Here is a 16,786-nt window from a genome sequence, read left to right as displayed (position 1 = left end):
GCAGTCTTTAGGAATGACAGGTTATATTTACACCATTATTACGATGCATTAACATGTAATCAAAACATGATTGGACTATGGAATAACAAAGTAAACATAAAGTGAACACACTGTACACAATACACATGTGTAAATATTGAGAAATACACCAAACATTGGACACAGAGAGGATATACGGCAATAGGACAGTATAGGGCAGCTCTGACTGGACAGCAAAGAGGGCAGCCCCTCAGGCTGCTTACTGACTGCTGATGCTGCAGCTGTGACAGAGAGAAGTTTGCATTTTCATTTCTGTTTTGTTTTTGTAGAGCATCTTACAATCAAAGTGTTCAAACAGGAACTGTGAGTTGGGTATAAGTGTGAGAATAAAAAACTGAGAAAAAAGGTAAGAAGGAGTCAAAAGTCGTCGGAGGAGGGAGGTTGGTCACGCTTTGCTTTTTTCTACTGGAGCACTCTGACACATTTAACAGAAATGCTTATTCTGAGTGAACATTATTCTCCATCGAAAGCAATGTGTGAAGTCAAATTATTCATGCATTTGCATAAAAAAACATTTGTTTGATCGAAATTAATGGCTTTTGTTGCCTATATTTGTGAGTGTGAGGGGAGTGTCGGAGTTTCGCCAAAGAAAGAGTAGAGACAACTAACAATTAATCAGTAAATGGTGGAAAAATGAGACCGAAAGAAAAAGATGGACGCACTGTTAGAAAGGCAAAGTGAGCAATGTTCTCTCTTGAGCAAGAGACTGTAAACTGACTGCTGACAGACTGCTTGTTAGCTTTGTTTTTAATTTTCTGTGTCACCTTTACAATAATGATGGTCTCTGTTTCAGACTGTACGTATGTGTTTATTGTGTCATTTTACTGCTAGTTCCAATAGTGATTCTGATTCTGCATAAAAGGACCATAGTAAACTACAGCAAAGTCCCTTAAAAAAAGGCCTATCCCTGTTCAATCGGAGCACAAACTCACACGTTTCCATCAGACTGCGGCACAAGCACGCTAATGACCTTACATGCTGAAGTCGAAATTAAGATGCAAATATTCTTTAATCTGATTCAATCAAATTTTTAAAGCCATCACTCAGATCTCTCCTTCTCCCCTGTTCAGCCGTTTGGCTCTTGGTCTATTTTTAACCATTCTTAAGTACACGCAGACAGGCTGCACTTGGAAGCGGGGCTGGTTTTAGCAAGGGAGGAGCGACGCACGAGTCGTACTTCGCTCTATTTTTGGATTATCAGAGGACTGGACCTGTGTTCTAATAATATAGCTCAAAGTGGAATTTAAAAATTTCCCAGTTTGTACAGAAATAGTTCTCAAAACCGCTTTAGCCTTACAACGCGTGCACTTCTCGGCTTTAATCACTTTACTTTTATCTACTCTATCTCTGTGTAGTGGTGAACAGAGATATTGATAAATGAAACAGCAGGCAAACAAAGAACTCCTTGGTTACTGAACAAACACCACCAATATACTCATACTAATATCAACATAATATTCAATAAAATACTGTATCTATTCAGTAAGGTAACCATTGTTTTTTTCTAAGAGCCGTTAATTTTAAGAGGGTTCAAAACAGTTTCAAAAGGATGACTAAGAAAAGTTAAATACTGCACAGTTTTGGAATATGGGAATATCTATATTAACTATACAATGATATAATGGAGTAACATACGGAGACTTATGTGTGTCTTTTCTCTGACTGTAGGAAGACCTTTAAAGAAAGCCTGTATTTCATATAATTAAGTGCTCCTCTTTTCCTCTGTCTCAGTGTTTAGAAGCAGCACCAACAAAATGTCAGTCTTGAATCTGTTTCCATCCTCTCATTCTCCAAACACACACATTCGCATGCGTGCACACACTTCTGTGCATTCACACTCTGCAGTGAGTGAAAGAGCACACACACAAACACACATACTGAGACAGAGAGAGAGAGAGAGAAAGAGAGAGAGAGAAGAGAGAGAGAGAGAGAGAGAGAGAGAGAGAGAGAGAGAGAGAGAGAGAGAGAGAGAGAGAGAGAGAGAGAGAGAGAGAGAGGGAGAACAATGGCCCGAGCCCACAGCAGAAAACAAACAGACAGGGAGATGTCTAAAAGCTCTCAAGATGAGAGCTGCATGCAAATTGTTCTTTTGACAGTATCCTTTCCTACTCACTCACCATTCTACCACAACAGAGATACAGAGACAGACCGAGCAAGACGGGCGGGTTGGGGGGGGAGTGGGGGAGTAAGAGCGGTGAGTAAGGACAGAATAGTATCTAGCCATAACAGTGTTGATTGGAGGGGGCCTTATTAAATCTGTTTACATTCCCTGCTGGGCTCCATTCTGTCAGAAAGACTTTCAACTCCATGGGACGCTTTCTGAGGAGTTTTTACACCAAAATGGCTGCCTCTAATTAACAGGGACCTGCCGAGTCCCAGTGGCCAATTATATTCCTCTCCTTGTCCCTGCCCACCAGCATTTGTGCTGCTCAGCAGTCCACTTCTTGTTGGTTGTGAACACTCTGACTGCCCCTGCTCTCCCACTGTGGAGCCTAGTGCTGTGGACTGAACTCACTGCATGTCCTGTTGACTTAGTACAACACACAGTCCTCTCAAGCTCTCAGCCTCAAGATGCAGCTTCTTTTACTCGCAAGTTTTAATTCTACTCTTCTGATGTAGGAGGCAGGGCCAGCACTGGGCTTCTAGCTAAAAGCAATACATGTAGACAATGTTGGAAACAAACGTGTGCAATGGTGTTGGATAGAATTGAGAATAAATGCTTACTGTTAGAAGTTGAGAGATAACTGGTGGCCATTGTTAAAAATGGCTTAATAATAATAAATCAATGTGACTTGACTCAAACAGTGTTGAAACTATGGTTGCTCTACAGGTAAGTGCATTGGAAGGACAGATTCATTTCTAAAGAGTGCTCCAGTGCTCGATAAAGGAGGAAATAAGAAATACAAATTATCGTCGCAAAAAGTTGAGTCTGTCTCCGTGTGTGTGCAAGGTCAATGAAGGAAAATTAATCAATAACTATTTTGATTATCTATATTTTCACTTATTTTCAATCTAAAATGTCACATATTTAGCTGTCATTCGTGATAGTAAAAAAAAAAGTCTGCTTTTTTTTTCTAACAACAGCCCAAAACCCAATCTGAAGATATCACTTTGGGCTCCTGGATAATTGTGATGAGCATTTTTCACATTTTATAAACTAAATTGATTAATTGCTTAAGCGTGGATGTAACTGGCAGAATAATTAATGACAAAAAAAACTACCATTGGTTGCAACCCTGATGAAGGCTAAAAGGCACAAGTGATTTGTAACTATAGCCTGACTGGGAGCTTTTAGGGGTGATGTCAGTAATAATATCAAGGAGTAAAAAATTCCAATGAAGATATTTTCGGCTGATATCAACACATTTTTGTTGCAGTTGTCCCTCAAATGCAGTTATCAAACACAAAAATATGTAATGGAGGCAGGACATTTTACAGTTTAACACAAAAAATGAATTATCTTAAAAGCAGAACTGAATGTTAAACATCACCTGAAATAATTATAAATCACCCCAAGCATAATTTTTTTTATTTACTGTGTTCAAGAGTTTTCTTATCTGCAGATATCAACAACATATACCGTACAATATATCAGCCGATAATATTGGCCAACCTATACATCAGCCGGGCTTTATTTACAGATGTAGTATAAATACTAAAACGTAATTATGTGCATATTTATTGAAGCATTTCACATTTCACCATATTTCCCGGCTTCCTCAAATACACAAAATGGATGTACACGTCAGCAGCTGAATATTTCACTCATCTCTGTACAACGTCCTCTACCCTTGGAACCTCCTGGTCCTCCCTCGTGCCTTCTGCCTATTGTCCTGTCAGTCAATCTCTGCTCCACTTCCAACCGTCTCAGTAAGCAGCATCACCAACCACAGTGTATTTATGTAAACACAGTACAATATCAGATCATATTACTTCATGGGTGTGTAAAATGGCTGGGCCATCCATTTGGCAGCAGTAGTCTCCTTACCATCTTTGGCTGTGTCAGCAATCCCTTCTCTGCCCAGCCCTGGAGCTGTGGGAGCTCTGCCTGACGCCACTGTGTCTCTGTCGACCCCTATGGAGCGAGCACAGGGAGGGAGGGACGCACAGCCCACCGTCAACATCATACACGTACTTTACAAGGTTAGGGGTTGCAGTGGGATTTGGGGGAGTGAAAGGGGGTTTGGGGTGATGGCGGCTCACTAGAAAAAATACAGTTACACTTTTTTACAGTCAAACTAAAAACAGACAGGTGGCTCAGGAGTTTTGTTTTCGGGTTGGTATGACTGGTGGAGATGAGTTATTTGTCATTGGGGAGAAATACATTGGAGTGAAAAGGAAAACCATGTAATTCAATTTCTAAAAATGTTGCTTCATGCTGAAAAATGAATTGCTAAGATATAAAATATATTGTTTCTTCACTTGTTTCAGTCGTTTGAATGGATTGAATAAAACTGCATGCGTGCGTGTGTGTGTACAAGCCAGCAGATTGGTGTGGTGACTGCAATGACCTTGGCAGAGTTTATAATGAGGGTTTCCCTCTTGCTCTCTGTGGGTAAACAAGCCTGTGGTTGAAGAGACAGAAATGCCACAAATGAGCAGGAAGTCTGTTCACTAGCTCTCCAGAGCAGGAGGCTTAAATGCCTGCAGCTATCTACGGATGCTACGAGCAGCCAATTTAGCAGGAGAGGAGGAAGAGAGGAGGGCTGACCTCTGCCTTCATTTACTCCTTCAGAGAGATGAAGGGAGGGAGTGAGGGATCAGATGGGAGGAGGAGGAGGAGGAGGAGGAGGAGGAAGAAGAAAAGGCAAGAGCTGAGTAATGGGGAAGACACTTCCAATACTTCAAAGAAAGGGAGAGACAGAGGTGGGGGAGGAGAGAGAGATAGTCTGTACATGTTCTGTTGTCAATGTGTCTTGTAAACTAAGGCAGGAATGCATAATGGCGGTCTAAATGAGAGTGAACTGTCAGCTTGAAAGGCAAAAAGAAGATACAGAAGGGCAGAGAGGTCAGGGTAGAGAAGAGGACAAGGGATATGGTCTCTTCATGCTGACAGGCAGTGGTGAATATTGAGATATTTTGGGAGGTATTATAATAGAAATGATCAAGTTGAGCCACCTTTGTTTTAGTCTGATGAGGGCCAAAGTGTTACTGTTGAATAATGGTTGTGTGAAATATGAAAAAAAAAATACTTTCTATTTTGTAAATCTAACTAGGAGAAATTAGTTAGAAGCATTACTTATTCATGGTCATTTTCAAGCTTTTAGCTGTGTTATGCAGCCCAGTTGCCAGAATAAAATGTTTGCATTTTACTTTTCCACAAACCACAAAAACCTTCAAATTTGTGCATGTCATATCAGCATTTATCCGACATATCACATTCACATCTCAGCTGTTGGAGACTCTCAACATGTGTTGCCATGCCAGAAACCACAGGATACTTCAAAACAAGACGCAGGGACATTTCTCAGCTATGTTTGTGGCAACAAAACAGGATATTTTGATGAGAGATCATGGCAGTTTTGTGACAGAACCAAAACATGATCTTCTCCTGGGGCTGGGTATCATTAAGAAAAAAATACGGATACCTCAGTACAGGTTCCTAAATAAAACTTTTAATGATACCAATTTTAGGAAATCTGTTTGAAACAAAAGATTACATTACCTACACACGTGGTGAGCCTCGAGACAGCCAATCACCAGCACTATTAGATCTTGGAACAACGAGCATGCTGCATTCTTACTGGCTCACTGACCTTGATGAGATTAGCTCTTTTGGAATTGAATTTTAGTATCGAATGACAAGATACTCAATAGTATCAAGATAATTCAGGCGGTGGCCAAAGTTCGATACCTCGCCCTATCTTTTCCTCATCTTAACCAAGCTGTTTTGTGCTTAAACCTTACCAGACCAGAAGAACAGCGTTGTTACAAGAAACCTGAAACTTGCAACTTAAAGAAATATAAGGTTTCAGCATATCCATGGTTTGCTGAAATGTACAACATTTATTCTGGCGATTGGGCTGTCTGAGGTCAACCTCATGCAGGTGTGCCAGAGTCAGGGAGGTGTATTTATAACCATTTAAAAAGGACCAAAAGTGGCCAGAGCCAGGGATAGCTACACCCCTGGGGAGAACTACAGATTGCAGCCACCAAATACATTAAAGTGGACTAACATTCATCTCATCAAGAGTGCAGAGGACAATAAAGCTACAAGGACAATATAAGCTACCCTGAAAAAAGAAAAATGTTAGGCAGAGGTGAAACATCAGAAGCATTTTTCACCCATTCTGCAAAGCCGTCATTTTACACACTGTGTCAGTGCGGAGGGGAAATGGTGTGTCGCAGCAAGCAGACAGTGCAGTGTTATCGTAGCATGTACAAAATGTGGTGATAAAAATGTGAGAAGCGGCAAGCAAATGCATATGAGTCTCCATTTCAACATTGAACGTATAGTGGAAGAGAGCATAATGTCGGCAAAAGCAATATTACATTTCTCAGATGTGCGTTTAAGTCTCTGCGTCCCATTTTCAAAACACTGCTCAGAGCTCAAGATTCAATGCTCAACCATTCGATAAAACAAACACAGTCTCAGGCGTAATGCACACACACACACACACACACACACACACGCACACACACACGGCACACACACACAATTTCATCCTTCTTCATATTCTCACTGTCCTTGCGTTCATCACATGAACACACACACACGTGTGTCCTCTGATAAAATCTCAAATAACGCTGGAATAAGGGTGCAATGCAATTACATCGGCTCACCATTGAGATGAAAAACCGCTCATGGATACATTTTCAATTATTCAGGGAATACATTTCAGTCGGTGCTCAGATGCTGGGAAAACTTATTATATAATCAATACACTCTATAACGCCATTAATATTTGATGCCACAAAAGTGCTTCCTGTCTCCTTGGGCTCCTGGCCAATGGTGTCTGGGTACTGCAGTCAAATAGGACGAGCCTTATCCGCCTGCAGCGAGGAAGGGGAGTAAACATTTGTCTTCCTCTAACAGTCGGAAAAAAACCAAAGGTAAACACAAGTTTCTTTGCGATTTACTGGATATGAATGAAGTCTTTTCTTCCACACTTTGCTCACAGATAATCCCTCTTTCTCCACAGCACTTTTTCACTTCCGCTTGAAGCTAAAATTAAGATGACTAAAGAGTTTCTTCCATTCCTGTCCTTTTCACCTTCGTCACTCTTCTGCTGCTTTTACCCCATAAAACCACCACTTTATATCGCTGGCCTGGCACAGGCTTCCCTCCCCCCCCTTCTCTTCCAGTGCTTAGACAATCAATTTACCCTGACTTGGCCAGGATAGATGGAGGCTGTAGAGACTGCAGAGTAGACAGTATGCTGCAGGATCTCTCCACTGATAGACACACTCCCTGGCAGCTACAAAATGGAGCCAGCATGCAACCATCTGACTTGTTAGACTTCGCCTCACCATCTTGCTTCCGATATTATTTGTGATTTCCTTATGCCTTGCGCATCTTATTTTCTTTTTTATTTTAGAAAAGGATTTGGCTTGATAAAATTATCACTTTATTCTTATTCATTGTCTGATACAAGTTCAAGCTACCATAAGCTGATACCGCCAAACTCGCACTAAAACTCTTCCTCAGTCCCCAAAAGTGAAACTGGATTTGAATTAGTGATACTGATTAGGGGTTCCTATCAAACTGACTGAGACACAAAGAGATTAATACGACTTTACTACCTCAGCTCCTCGGTCAGTCGAGTTCCCTGTAATGCTCTCTGCGCTATTGATTTTTATTTTTCTCTCTCCTCTCTCTTTCTTCCTGGTCTTCTCTCTCTCTCTCGACATTTCTCCACCTCCACCAACATCTGCTGAGTTCTGAAACATCCTGCAGGTCAGACGGATGCTGTGCCAGATCAATCAGGGAAAAGTAATCTGGGTTGCCTCATCCAGGCAAGCACAGACATGCGCGTGCGTGCAGACACATCGCGGATACTCGACGACACACACACACCCCTCCTCTGTTGCACTCTGGCCTGCCTGCCTCCACTCTCATCGATCTGCATCTACTTTACCAAATGGATTCCTCTCTTCTTCTATCCTCCTCCACCCCTTTGCTCTCTGTGTGACTCAGAATAATAAATGTTCCAGACCACGCGCAAGACGTGTACGTAAGCAATTTTTCATTTAACTTTGGCTCGACTTCTCCCCCGCCTTTCTTCTTTCTCTTTTGTGATGTTTCAGTCTTTCAGGGAGATCGATGCAGCTTTCCCACACACTCCCTCACAGCCCCTGGGTAATCGGCACATACTTGTGTTAGGTCAGAGTTCAGGAGATGACAGGATACGACCTATTGCTTAGGGGTATGTCAGACACGATCTGTATAATATTCTCAAGATTTATATTTCACACAATTAGAGCATGAGTCTTGGCAAAGATTCCTTTTTATAAATGTTAAATATCTGTTCAGGTCCACTTGTTTCTGGAGGGCTAAACAATCTGGCACAACAAAGATTTTGCCAGCTTTTGCATTTAAATGTCCGTAACTGAAGTGAATCTTCTTCTACATTTACTTGGCAATCATTATGACTTAGTATTATTTCTTTCTAAAAACCTCTCTTGAGAAGCTATTTCATGCCGCATTGTGGGCAGCCAAAAGACACAACATCATTCAAGGACAATGACTGAGGACCTGCAGCGCTCCATACATATGTAGTTACTCTCGTTCTCTCTCTCTCTCTCACACACACACACACACACACACACACACACACACACACGCACACAGTCTCCTTTGCTGAGCCAAACTGTAGGCGGAACCGGAGCCATTTGTCCACTGGCTGAATCCCAACTCTGCACCAACGCATGCAGAAAATTGGTGAGCATCTTGACTCTGGAGATGACACTTCAATTTGTGCAGCTCCAGTGACTGGTGCTCTGCAGTTCCTCCCTTGTGGGGGTGTGAGATCAGCTGGACACCTGCCTAGCTGTTTGGCTGAAGCCTGGAGCATTGGGACAGGGCCTTGGAATTGAAGGCCTGGCCTTGCCTGTCAGCCCAAGTCCCTGTCCCTAAGCTCTCGCCCTATCCTGGCCTCTCAGGTCCTCATCACAGCTCCCCTAGATTCACTCATGTGCCAGGGACAGTCCCTTGCTTTATGCCCCCTGACCCCTATTTCTCTTTCCAATTGTTAGCTGCAAGTCAGTGCAGGGCCTCATCCCAACCGTAGTCTTCCCTTGAACAGCATCAAATCCCCATCAACAGCTTGCCAGACTTTGTTCCAGTTCTTGCTGCAGCAGCCAGCATCTCTGCTCTCAGCTCAGTCAAATCAGCAAGATGTCTCTGCTGTGCATCGCTGTCTGTCCTGCTGTAATCCCTGGGTGTGACGGATGGGAGTGATCGCTGTCGAGGCCCTCAGCTGCAGTAGGACAATTTTTCGTGGATTAAAGGAGCTAAATCATCGTCTCATCCTCTACATGGGATTCTATCCCTAATTAAATGTCATTAATGTGGTTAGAGGTTTTAGTGGAGATGATATCTATCTAACATGTAGAGCCTATTAAGTAAGTATTAACAGTAAGCACAAAAGACACATTGTGAAGAAGAGGAAAGGGGTAAAAACAAAGCAGGAGAGTGTACAGTAAGTCTACGTTACTCCTGTCATTAAACATGACATAAAAGGTTGATCGTTCTCACTAGGGCTTGTCTTTTGATGTATTTGTCTTCCTATTTTAAGAACACAAAAATCTCATTTGCCATGAATACTTTAAGATCTAACCTGGTTACCTTTACTCTCTATGATTATTTTCTGAATAAACATAGACACACAGAGTCTACAGCACCGCAGTGATAAAAACATGCACTACTCTGGACTGCATTTCAGGGAGTAGCCTGTGCATTTCCGAGTTGAGCTGAAGTTGCTTTTAGCCGGGCTGGGACAGAGGAGGATAGAGGACGCATAAAACAGACAGTGAGGCAGGCAGAGCAGGCAGGCCGATCCATCTGAGTCAGCACCATGTGTCATGAGCGAGGACACCACCTCCACAAGTAGCTGGCAGGTGAATGCGGCCACGCACCTGTGCAGGCAGCCAGCCATTTTAGTGAACCTGTCTCCTATCTTTAGCAAAATACACTAAAATACACCAGTGTGTACATAAACAAACACATGCAAACATGCAGAAATGCACACAGATTAACGCGACTACCCAACTATGCAGCGGCACTGTGGCCACCTGCACATATCAGGTCAGGAATAAGCAACTCAGCAATAGCAACTGTTTATTTCTCGGGCCTCAAGTCATGCTTGTTGTATGTATAAAAAAGCCTGGAGGAACAAGATAACAGGCTAAAGCAACTGTCCCAAAAGGAGTCTCTAAGAATATTGTCCACGAGCAACAGAATACGAAACTTGTAAACTCCTCTGACTGAACTACATTCTCTGTATAATTCAGAGTAGGAGTTCTAATTAAAACTGGTTTGAGGATGGAAGTGGTAATACTGGCTTTATTGAACAGGTATATAAAACGCTATAAACAGCCTGGAGGTATACCATAAGAGCAAAACCTACAGCACAGCACTTACACTGAGAGCAAGGCAGAGAGAAGAAGCAGAGGCAGAGCTCTTCCTAATCTAATCACTGTTTCCCCCATCAGCTGCATCTCAGACACAGCCTGCTTCTGAGTGTGTGTGTGTTTGTGTGCGACTGTGTTGTGTGTCTGCCTTGCAGCAAAGCCATAGAGCTAAATCACATAGACACCAACCAACCGTTGTACTCGAGAATTCATTCCACAGCCTTAGGTACTGTGTGAGGGTGTGGCTGAGTGTATGTCAGTGTGTCTGTGTGTGTGTGTGTGTGTAGCGCGTGCTTAGCTAATCTGGTTATTGATTTAGCTCTGAACCGGAGCTCATATAATCAAATAGCTGCGAGGGAAAAGGACAGCCGTCCGTCATCTGTCTTAATGAGTAAACAGTTTGACGGAGGTAATGAATAACTCAGAACTACATGGGGATGTAGAGGAGGTAACTACGCCACTGATAGGCTGACAAGCTAAAAATGTCCTCTGGCGAATCTCTTCTGGCAACCTTCTTCCTATTCTGAGCGACATCATGAAATATCCAATCTTTGGTCCTTAGTGTAGTTACACGCCTGGTTTCCTTTGAATATTTAGCTCAACTTTGCACTTGTAAACATTCCCTTTTTGAAAATGCAGTCATTGAAAAAGCCAAACCATTTCAGTCACTCTCTAAAAGTTGCTTTGCACAAGTCATTACACAATCAATTTGGACTTTGATTTGAGGATTTATAGTGAGCGCATCTTCTGTGAAGAATTCTGTGACTTGATGTGAGAGTGGTGCGATTTAGAAATGGCTTCTGCTGCAGTAGGAAGAGCGCAGACTGAGACACAAAAGCCTAAATGTATACCAGCACAGCAAACAGACAAGGCCCGCGGCACACCAGCTAAACCATTAGGTGTGGCGTGCATTCCAACGAGCAGATTAATCCCCCCTACTGCTGTACAGTGCGGAGTAATTGAAAATGCCCACATGAGACTAGATTTGCTCCTATACGGTGCGCATTTGCCAGGGAGGCAATGTATAGAAGGTGTCGGCTTATTGCCAAAGAAAATTCTGCAACAGAGTTTTACTCTGACAGCATGTGCTGGTGAGCCATGGAACCATGAGATAGCATGCATTCATCTCTCTACTGTTCCCATTTTCTGACTTTTTCTCTCTCCGCCTCCCAATATCAACTTGACAGGTGCGGTTTTTGCCCGCTGCTGACATTTATCAGTCTTGATAAGCATCAGATATCACGTTCCCTCCATTTCCATCTCGTTATGCTGCATAGAAAGAACGGCATTCCAGACGATTGGAAGGGAACACACAGGGAATCTATATTCCTGATGGAACAAACAGCGTCATTATCAGAATTACCATCACTGTGGACTGATAACTGCCAGCCGGTTTAGCTGGTTGGCTATCTCTGGTTTTACGTGTGCTATGTAAAAAAAGGCGAACTAAACCATCGACGCAAGAGAGAATAGTCAGGTATTATCTACCTCCTTGCCTGCATTTTCTCAAATAAATTCACGAGGAGATAGCTTTTCCTTTTAGAGGCAGTCTGTCAGCCACAGCATTATTATCTTTATGCCCTGATCATTATGAGTCACTGACCAGAACTGACTTGCAGATGGACCTTCTATATCCCCTCTCCAGCCTGCCACAGGATTTTCCTGTGTCGTGGCAAATCGCATGGAGCAAGATCAGCCTTTTTTCTCCCTTTGTTGGTGTTGCTACTGATGAGATAAGGCAGACTCGAGGCTGTCGTGTGGGATGCTGTGTTTGTAGGCCCTAATGTGTCTATTACCAACCACAATGGTGCCATTTTGTAGCATGTTCAGTTGCATGTTCAATCTATAATTCATCCGGCTACACAAAAATATAAATGTTTAATATGTCAGAGGCGGCGGGGCCTGTCGAAAGCGTGACCTTGAAATGTCCTTTAAACATCACACAGCAACAGAACTGGGGCCAGTTAAGCTGCCAAAGCCAAACAACAGGCGCACACACACACACACACACACACACACACACAGCCTTGTCTGCCTGCTGATGCTTTCCACTGCTTTCTGTTCCCTTTTTTCCTGGGATGCAAAATGTAGATGAGACGAGTCAGCCACTTGTGCACAGTCTCAGGAGGAACTGCCACTCAAATCCAAACATCTGTATGAATACCAAAACACACAGGGTACAGTGGAGGATGAGAGAAAGAGAGGGAGGAAGGAAGGCAAAGAGAAAAAACGAGAGAGAGAGAGAGAGAGAGAGAGAGAGAGAGGGGGGCTCTAGAAAGAATGAGCAGTAAAGTAGCTAAGAAAGCCAGTGTTCCTCTCTCCTTCTGTATCTATGAACAAAGAGCTATATACACATGAATACCTCTTTCCTCCCACTGTATTTTCCATCGGGATATTTATTCTGAAAAGCAGCGATGCACAACAAGGGCTCGGTCCTGTGTTTGCTAGTGGGCTGAGGCACTAACACTCCCCAGCTGATTATGTGTCTGTCTGTAGCAGTTTGAGCTGCTGCCAAAGGAATTAGGTCTAGTATTTGTGAATGCTGCTCCCCTCACAGCAGAATGCCTTACCATGCCTCTCAGATTTCTAGCTTTTTAAAATGAGAGGGGGGAAAAAAAAACATTTTAAATAAATGAAGGAAATCGCTGTGGAAGCCTATTAAATTTTCAACGTGACCGTTTTGTGAGTCTTCATGTGTGTTTAGGCTTCACACAAAAGGAATATTTAAAAACCAAAGCGTGCTAATTGGGACAGAGATTGTTACAGCAGCTTCTTATTCAAACAGGCTTTTGGCTCATTAACTGCTTCCATCCAGCTTTTGTTTAAAGAAAAGTGGAAAAGACATTTACAGACAATATAATATTTTGCAATATCCGTACAGACACTGTACCACAAAAATACTGATAGACTTCATAATGTTCAAAATGTGCCAAAGCAACTGCAAAACCTCTTACCCAAAGCTTCAATGCAAAAATGAAAAATTCTTCAGCTTTGTCTCTTAGTAGTGTCGTGTCACACAAAACAACAAATCTTTATTTTATTTTATGTCAACCAAACCTTATTCAAGTGTAGATGGAGTTTATCATGTTAGTATTTTGCATCTGCAAGTATTCTGCATGAGAATATAACTGCTTATCAATGGGGGACCTGATGCCCTTAAAGTGCCCCACAGCAAGAAGGTCCTGGGTTAGAGACCTGGCCTGGGCAGGGCCTTTCTGTGAATGTTCTCCCAGTGTCAGTTTGCGTTCTCTCCAGGTACTCCGGGCTTTCTCCCAGAATCCAAAGACATGCAAAATGTTAGGTCAATCGGTTCCAGCCCCCCCCCCCCCCCCGACCCTGGAAACGATAAACGGGTAGTGCCCGACTAATATATACTGATTGGCCAATATCATCGGTATTAGTGTTGTTGGATATCCACTAATATGAAAACTTTGGTTTTATAGTTTATAATTTTAAAAAAAGATGGTGGGGACAATTTATATTTCTAAAATTCCCTTTGAAGTTTACTGTTTCAGTGCCCACATGTAATTTTTGACAAGTTTATTTTTAAACTGTAAAATATCATGCCTCCATTACATATCTTGTTGGTATGTTGAAGTGTGAAGTCAATTTCTTCTTCGTTGCTCTAAAAATAGCAGTTGCCGTCCTGTGTTGGCTTTTAGAGCAGCAAGGAAGAACTGATTTCTGGTATGTAACGCTAAGCACAGCTAACAGAGCTAATTGGAAAGTAGCAGGGGACCAGTTCCAAATTATGTGGTATCGGATCAGTGCATAGACTCACATACTTGCATTTCTGATACTTGTATCAGAATCGAAACAACACTAGTTATTCATAATAAATAGTATTTTGATAATGAATTAATCGGTTTGAGTACATCTTTAGGAGGCAAAAACGCTCATAATTCTCTGTTTTCAGCTTCTTAAATGTGGGTATTTCCTAGCTCCTCGATGAAAGTAAATAGAATATTTTTGGGATGTGAAGTGATCGGACGTCACATTGGGCTTTGGAAGCCACTGATTGACACAATTTTCTGATATTTTATAAAACTAAATTACTAATGGAGTAAATAAAACCATAGATTAATGCACATTGAAAATAATCGTTGGTTGCAGCCTTAATGTAATAATATCTCTTGCTAACATCTCACAATAACCTCCATCTAAAGAAGCCCACTCTTAGCCTTGTTACAATCTGGGATCAAAGTTAATACAGTAAACATGTAATTACAGCTAACTGACTGGTGTCTCAGCTCTGATGATCCTTTTATACACGCCTGACTGGGCCTGGCCATGTACCCACAGCGAAGGTGTTGACAGGCACGGTATGACATGTGCACGCACACAAACTAGTCATTTACTGAATGTGTACACACACGCTTATTAATTAACAACCACATACATGAACTATACTGCAAAGACATGAAACCAAACACATAATATGACAATTTGACATTAAACCACCAATCATGACTACACACAGATTGAGAGGAGATTCTACCCAGCTGGTGTTTACCTCTTTTTCATCTTCATGAAAGTCTACCTAAGATATTATTATGATAAATGCTGGGAAACAATGCTTTCAGGGTCAAACCCACAACATGTACGTACTATTTAACAAAATGTATATACATTTTCTGCTCAGTAATACAATTGCAAACTATCTAATTAGCCACATGCCATTTTGAAAACTCTCTCTACAAGCAAACAAGCACTCTGGGCCCGGGAGAACAGCTTAAAGGAGGTGAAAAACAGGATGCTCAGATATTGTTATTCTGTGATGAATATCTCAACAGTGCACTGGTCTGGGTGGGCTGCCTTAGTCTGTTAGCTGTTGTTTTATCACAGGAGGTCTCAAATGGTCGAGTTATGATCTGAATTTTAGAGCAGTTTATTTTGCAGCAGCTAAATGTGATAAAAACAATAAAGTTACATTTTCATTTTAAATTTTTAGTTCTTGACATTAACAAATGTCTGCGTGCTTAGTGTCAGGTTGGACCCAAATTATTTTATCATGCAAACTGAAAAATACTGAGCATAGTTTTATATTTCTACTAACACCATACCAAACAATTCAAGGTTTGTTTCCTCTACATATGATGTGACACACCCATCCACAGCAGACCTGAGAGTGTGCATGTTTGAGCATAGGGACGCAGGGGAAGAAGATTAAGAGGTAATTGTCCCTACGTCTGAACCACTTCTCCTTCTCTCACTGTCTGTTTGCTTGGTGTTTAATCAGGCTCTAGTTAACCATGTCACTCTGCATCTCGACACACATCAGTCGCGTCGCTAATACACACAACAAACACACACTGCACCGATGACACAGACGTACAAAACCACTGATGAAGTATTATAGTCCGGCTACTTCTACATCCATCGTCCATCGCTTTCATACTTGATGTCTATGAATCGCCTTAATTGTTGCTCAGACCTACTATCAAGCCATGACTGCGTATCTGAGCACCCATCCTAATCTTATGTTCCTCTGATCTTCACTTACATTAAAATCACTGAGCGCACACACTCAGCTTGTGCACTGTAGCTAATAAATTCTTCACACACCCCACCCTATTAGCATTGATGTGTAACCTTGGAGCTCATGGTGTTCTGCCTGAGGGTAATAGAGCCGGTGTGCGTTTGCGTGTGTGAGTGAGTGTGTGCGTGTGTGTGTCGAACGATGGCCTGTCTCTCGCCCAGGTCCCCCACTGGTTCCCATCAGGAGGCTTCATGGTGCACACTCATATCTAATACCTCCAATACTGATGAACATTCGACTTTTTCACTCCCTCTGTCACTCCTCCCTTTCATGTCTTCTACCCACTGTACATGATAATACTAACCCTATCTGTATATACAATATAAACGACACACAATCTTTCTCCGCGTTCACGCTCGTCTTCTCATATCCTCAGCCTTGTGTTTCCGCTATGCCCTTCCATCTATGCACATACACTAACTGGGCTTCTAGCCGCGAGTGTCCAGGGAGACAGCATACGAGCCAGTGTCACCAAACAGGGGAGTTGCCTTCGTTTCAATTTGCATTTTGATTGCGTCCAATGGAAAGAAGCCAGCACGCAAACAATCAAACATTTACTCGCCGACAGATGAATAATGCTTCCACTGTTCTTCATGCAAATGCAAAAAGTGAGTCAGTCCACTTTGTGGATGGTAA

General features: G+C 42.2%; 1 protein-coding gene across 12 annotated transcripts in view; it reads right to left on the bottom strand.

Moving 5' to 3' along the window:
- Positions 1 to 16,786, bottom strand: part of elavl4 (ELAV like neuron-specific RNA binding protein 4) — an 85,090-nt gene that overhangs the window by 44,484 nt on the left and 23,820 nt on the right. For 11 of the 12 annotated variants that reach the window (XM_030433382.1, XM_030433383.1, XM_030433374.1 and 8 more), the window contains one exon: positions 4,028 to 4,114. The exons of the other annotated variant lie outside the window; for it this stretch is intronic. In XM_030433382.1, coding sequence (XP_030289242.1) covers positions 4,028 to 4,030 — 3 coding nt within the window. In that variant the 5' untranslated portion in view covers positions 4,031 to 4,114. The remainder of the gene's footprint in view (positions 1 to 4,027; positions 4,115 to 16,786) is intronic. 12 annotated transcript variants of the gene reach the window in all.

The sequence above is a fragment of the Sparus aurata genome, chromosome 11, assembly GCF_900880675.1.
Source record: "Sparus aurata chromosome 11, fSpaAur1.1, whole genome shotgun sequence".
Lineage (NCBI taxonomy): Eukaryota > Metazoa > Chordata > Actinopteri > Spariformes > Sparidae > Sparus > Sparus aurata.
This window is presented reverse-complemented; position numbering and strand designations above follow the sequence as displayed.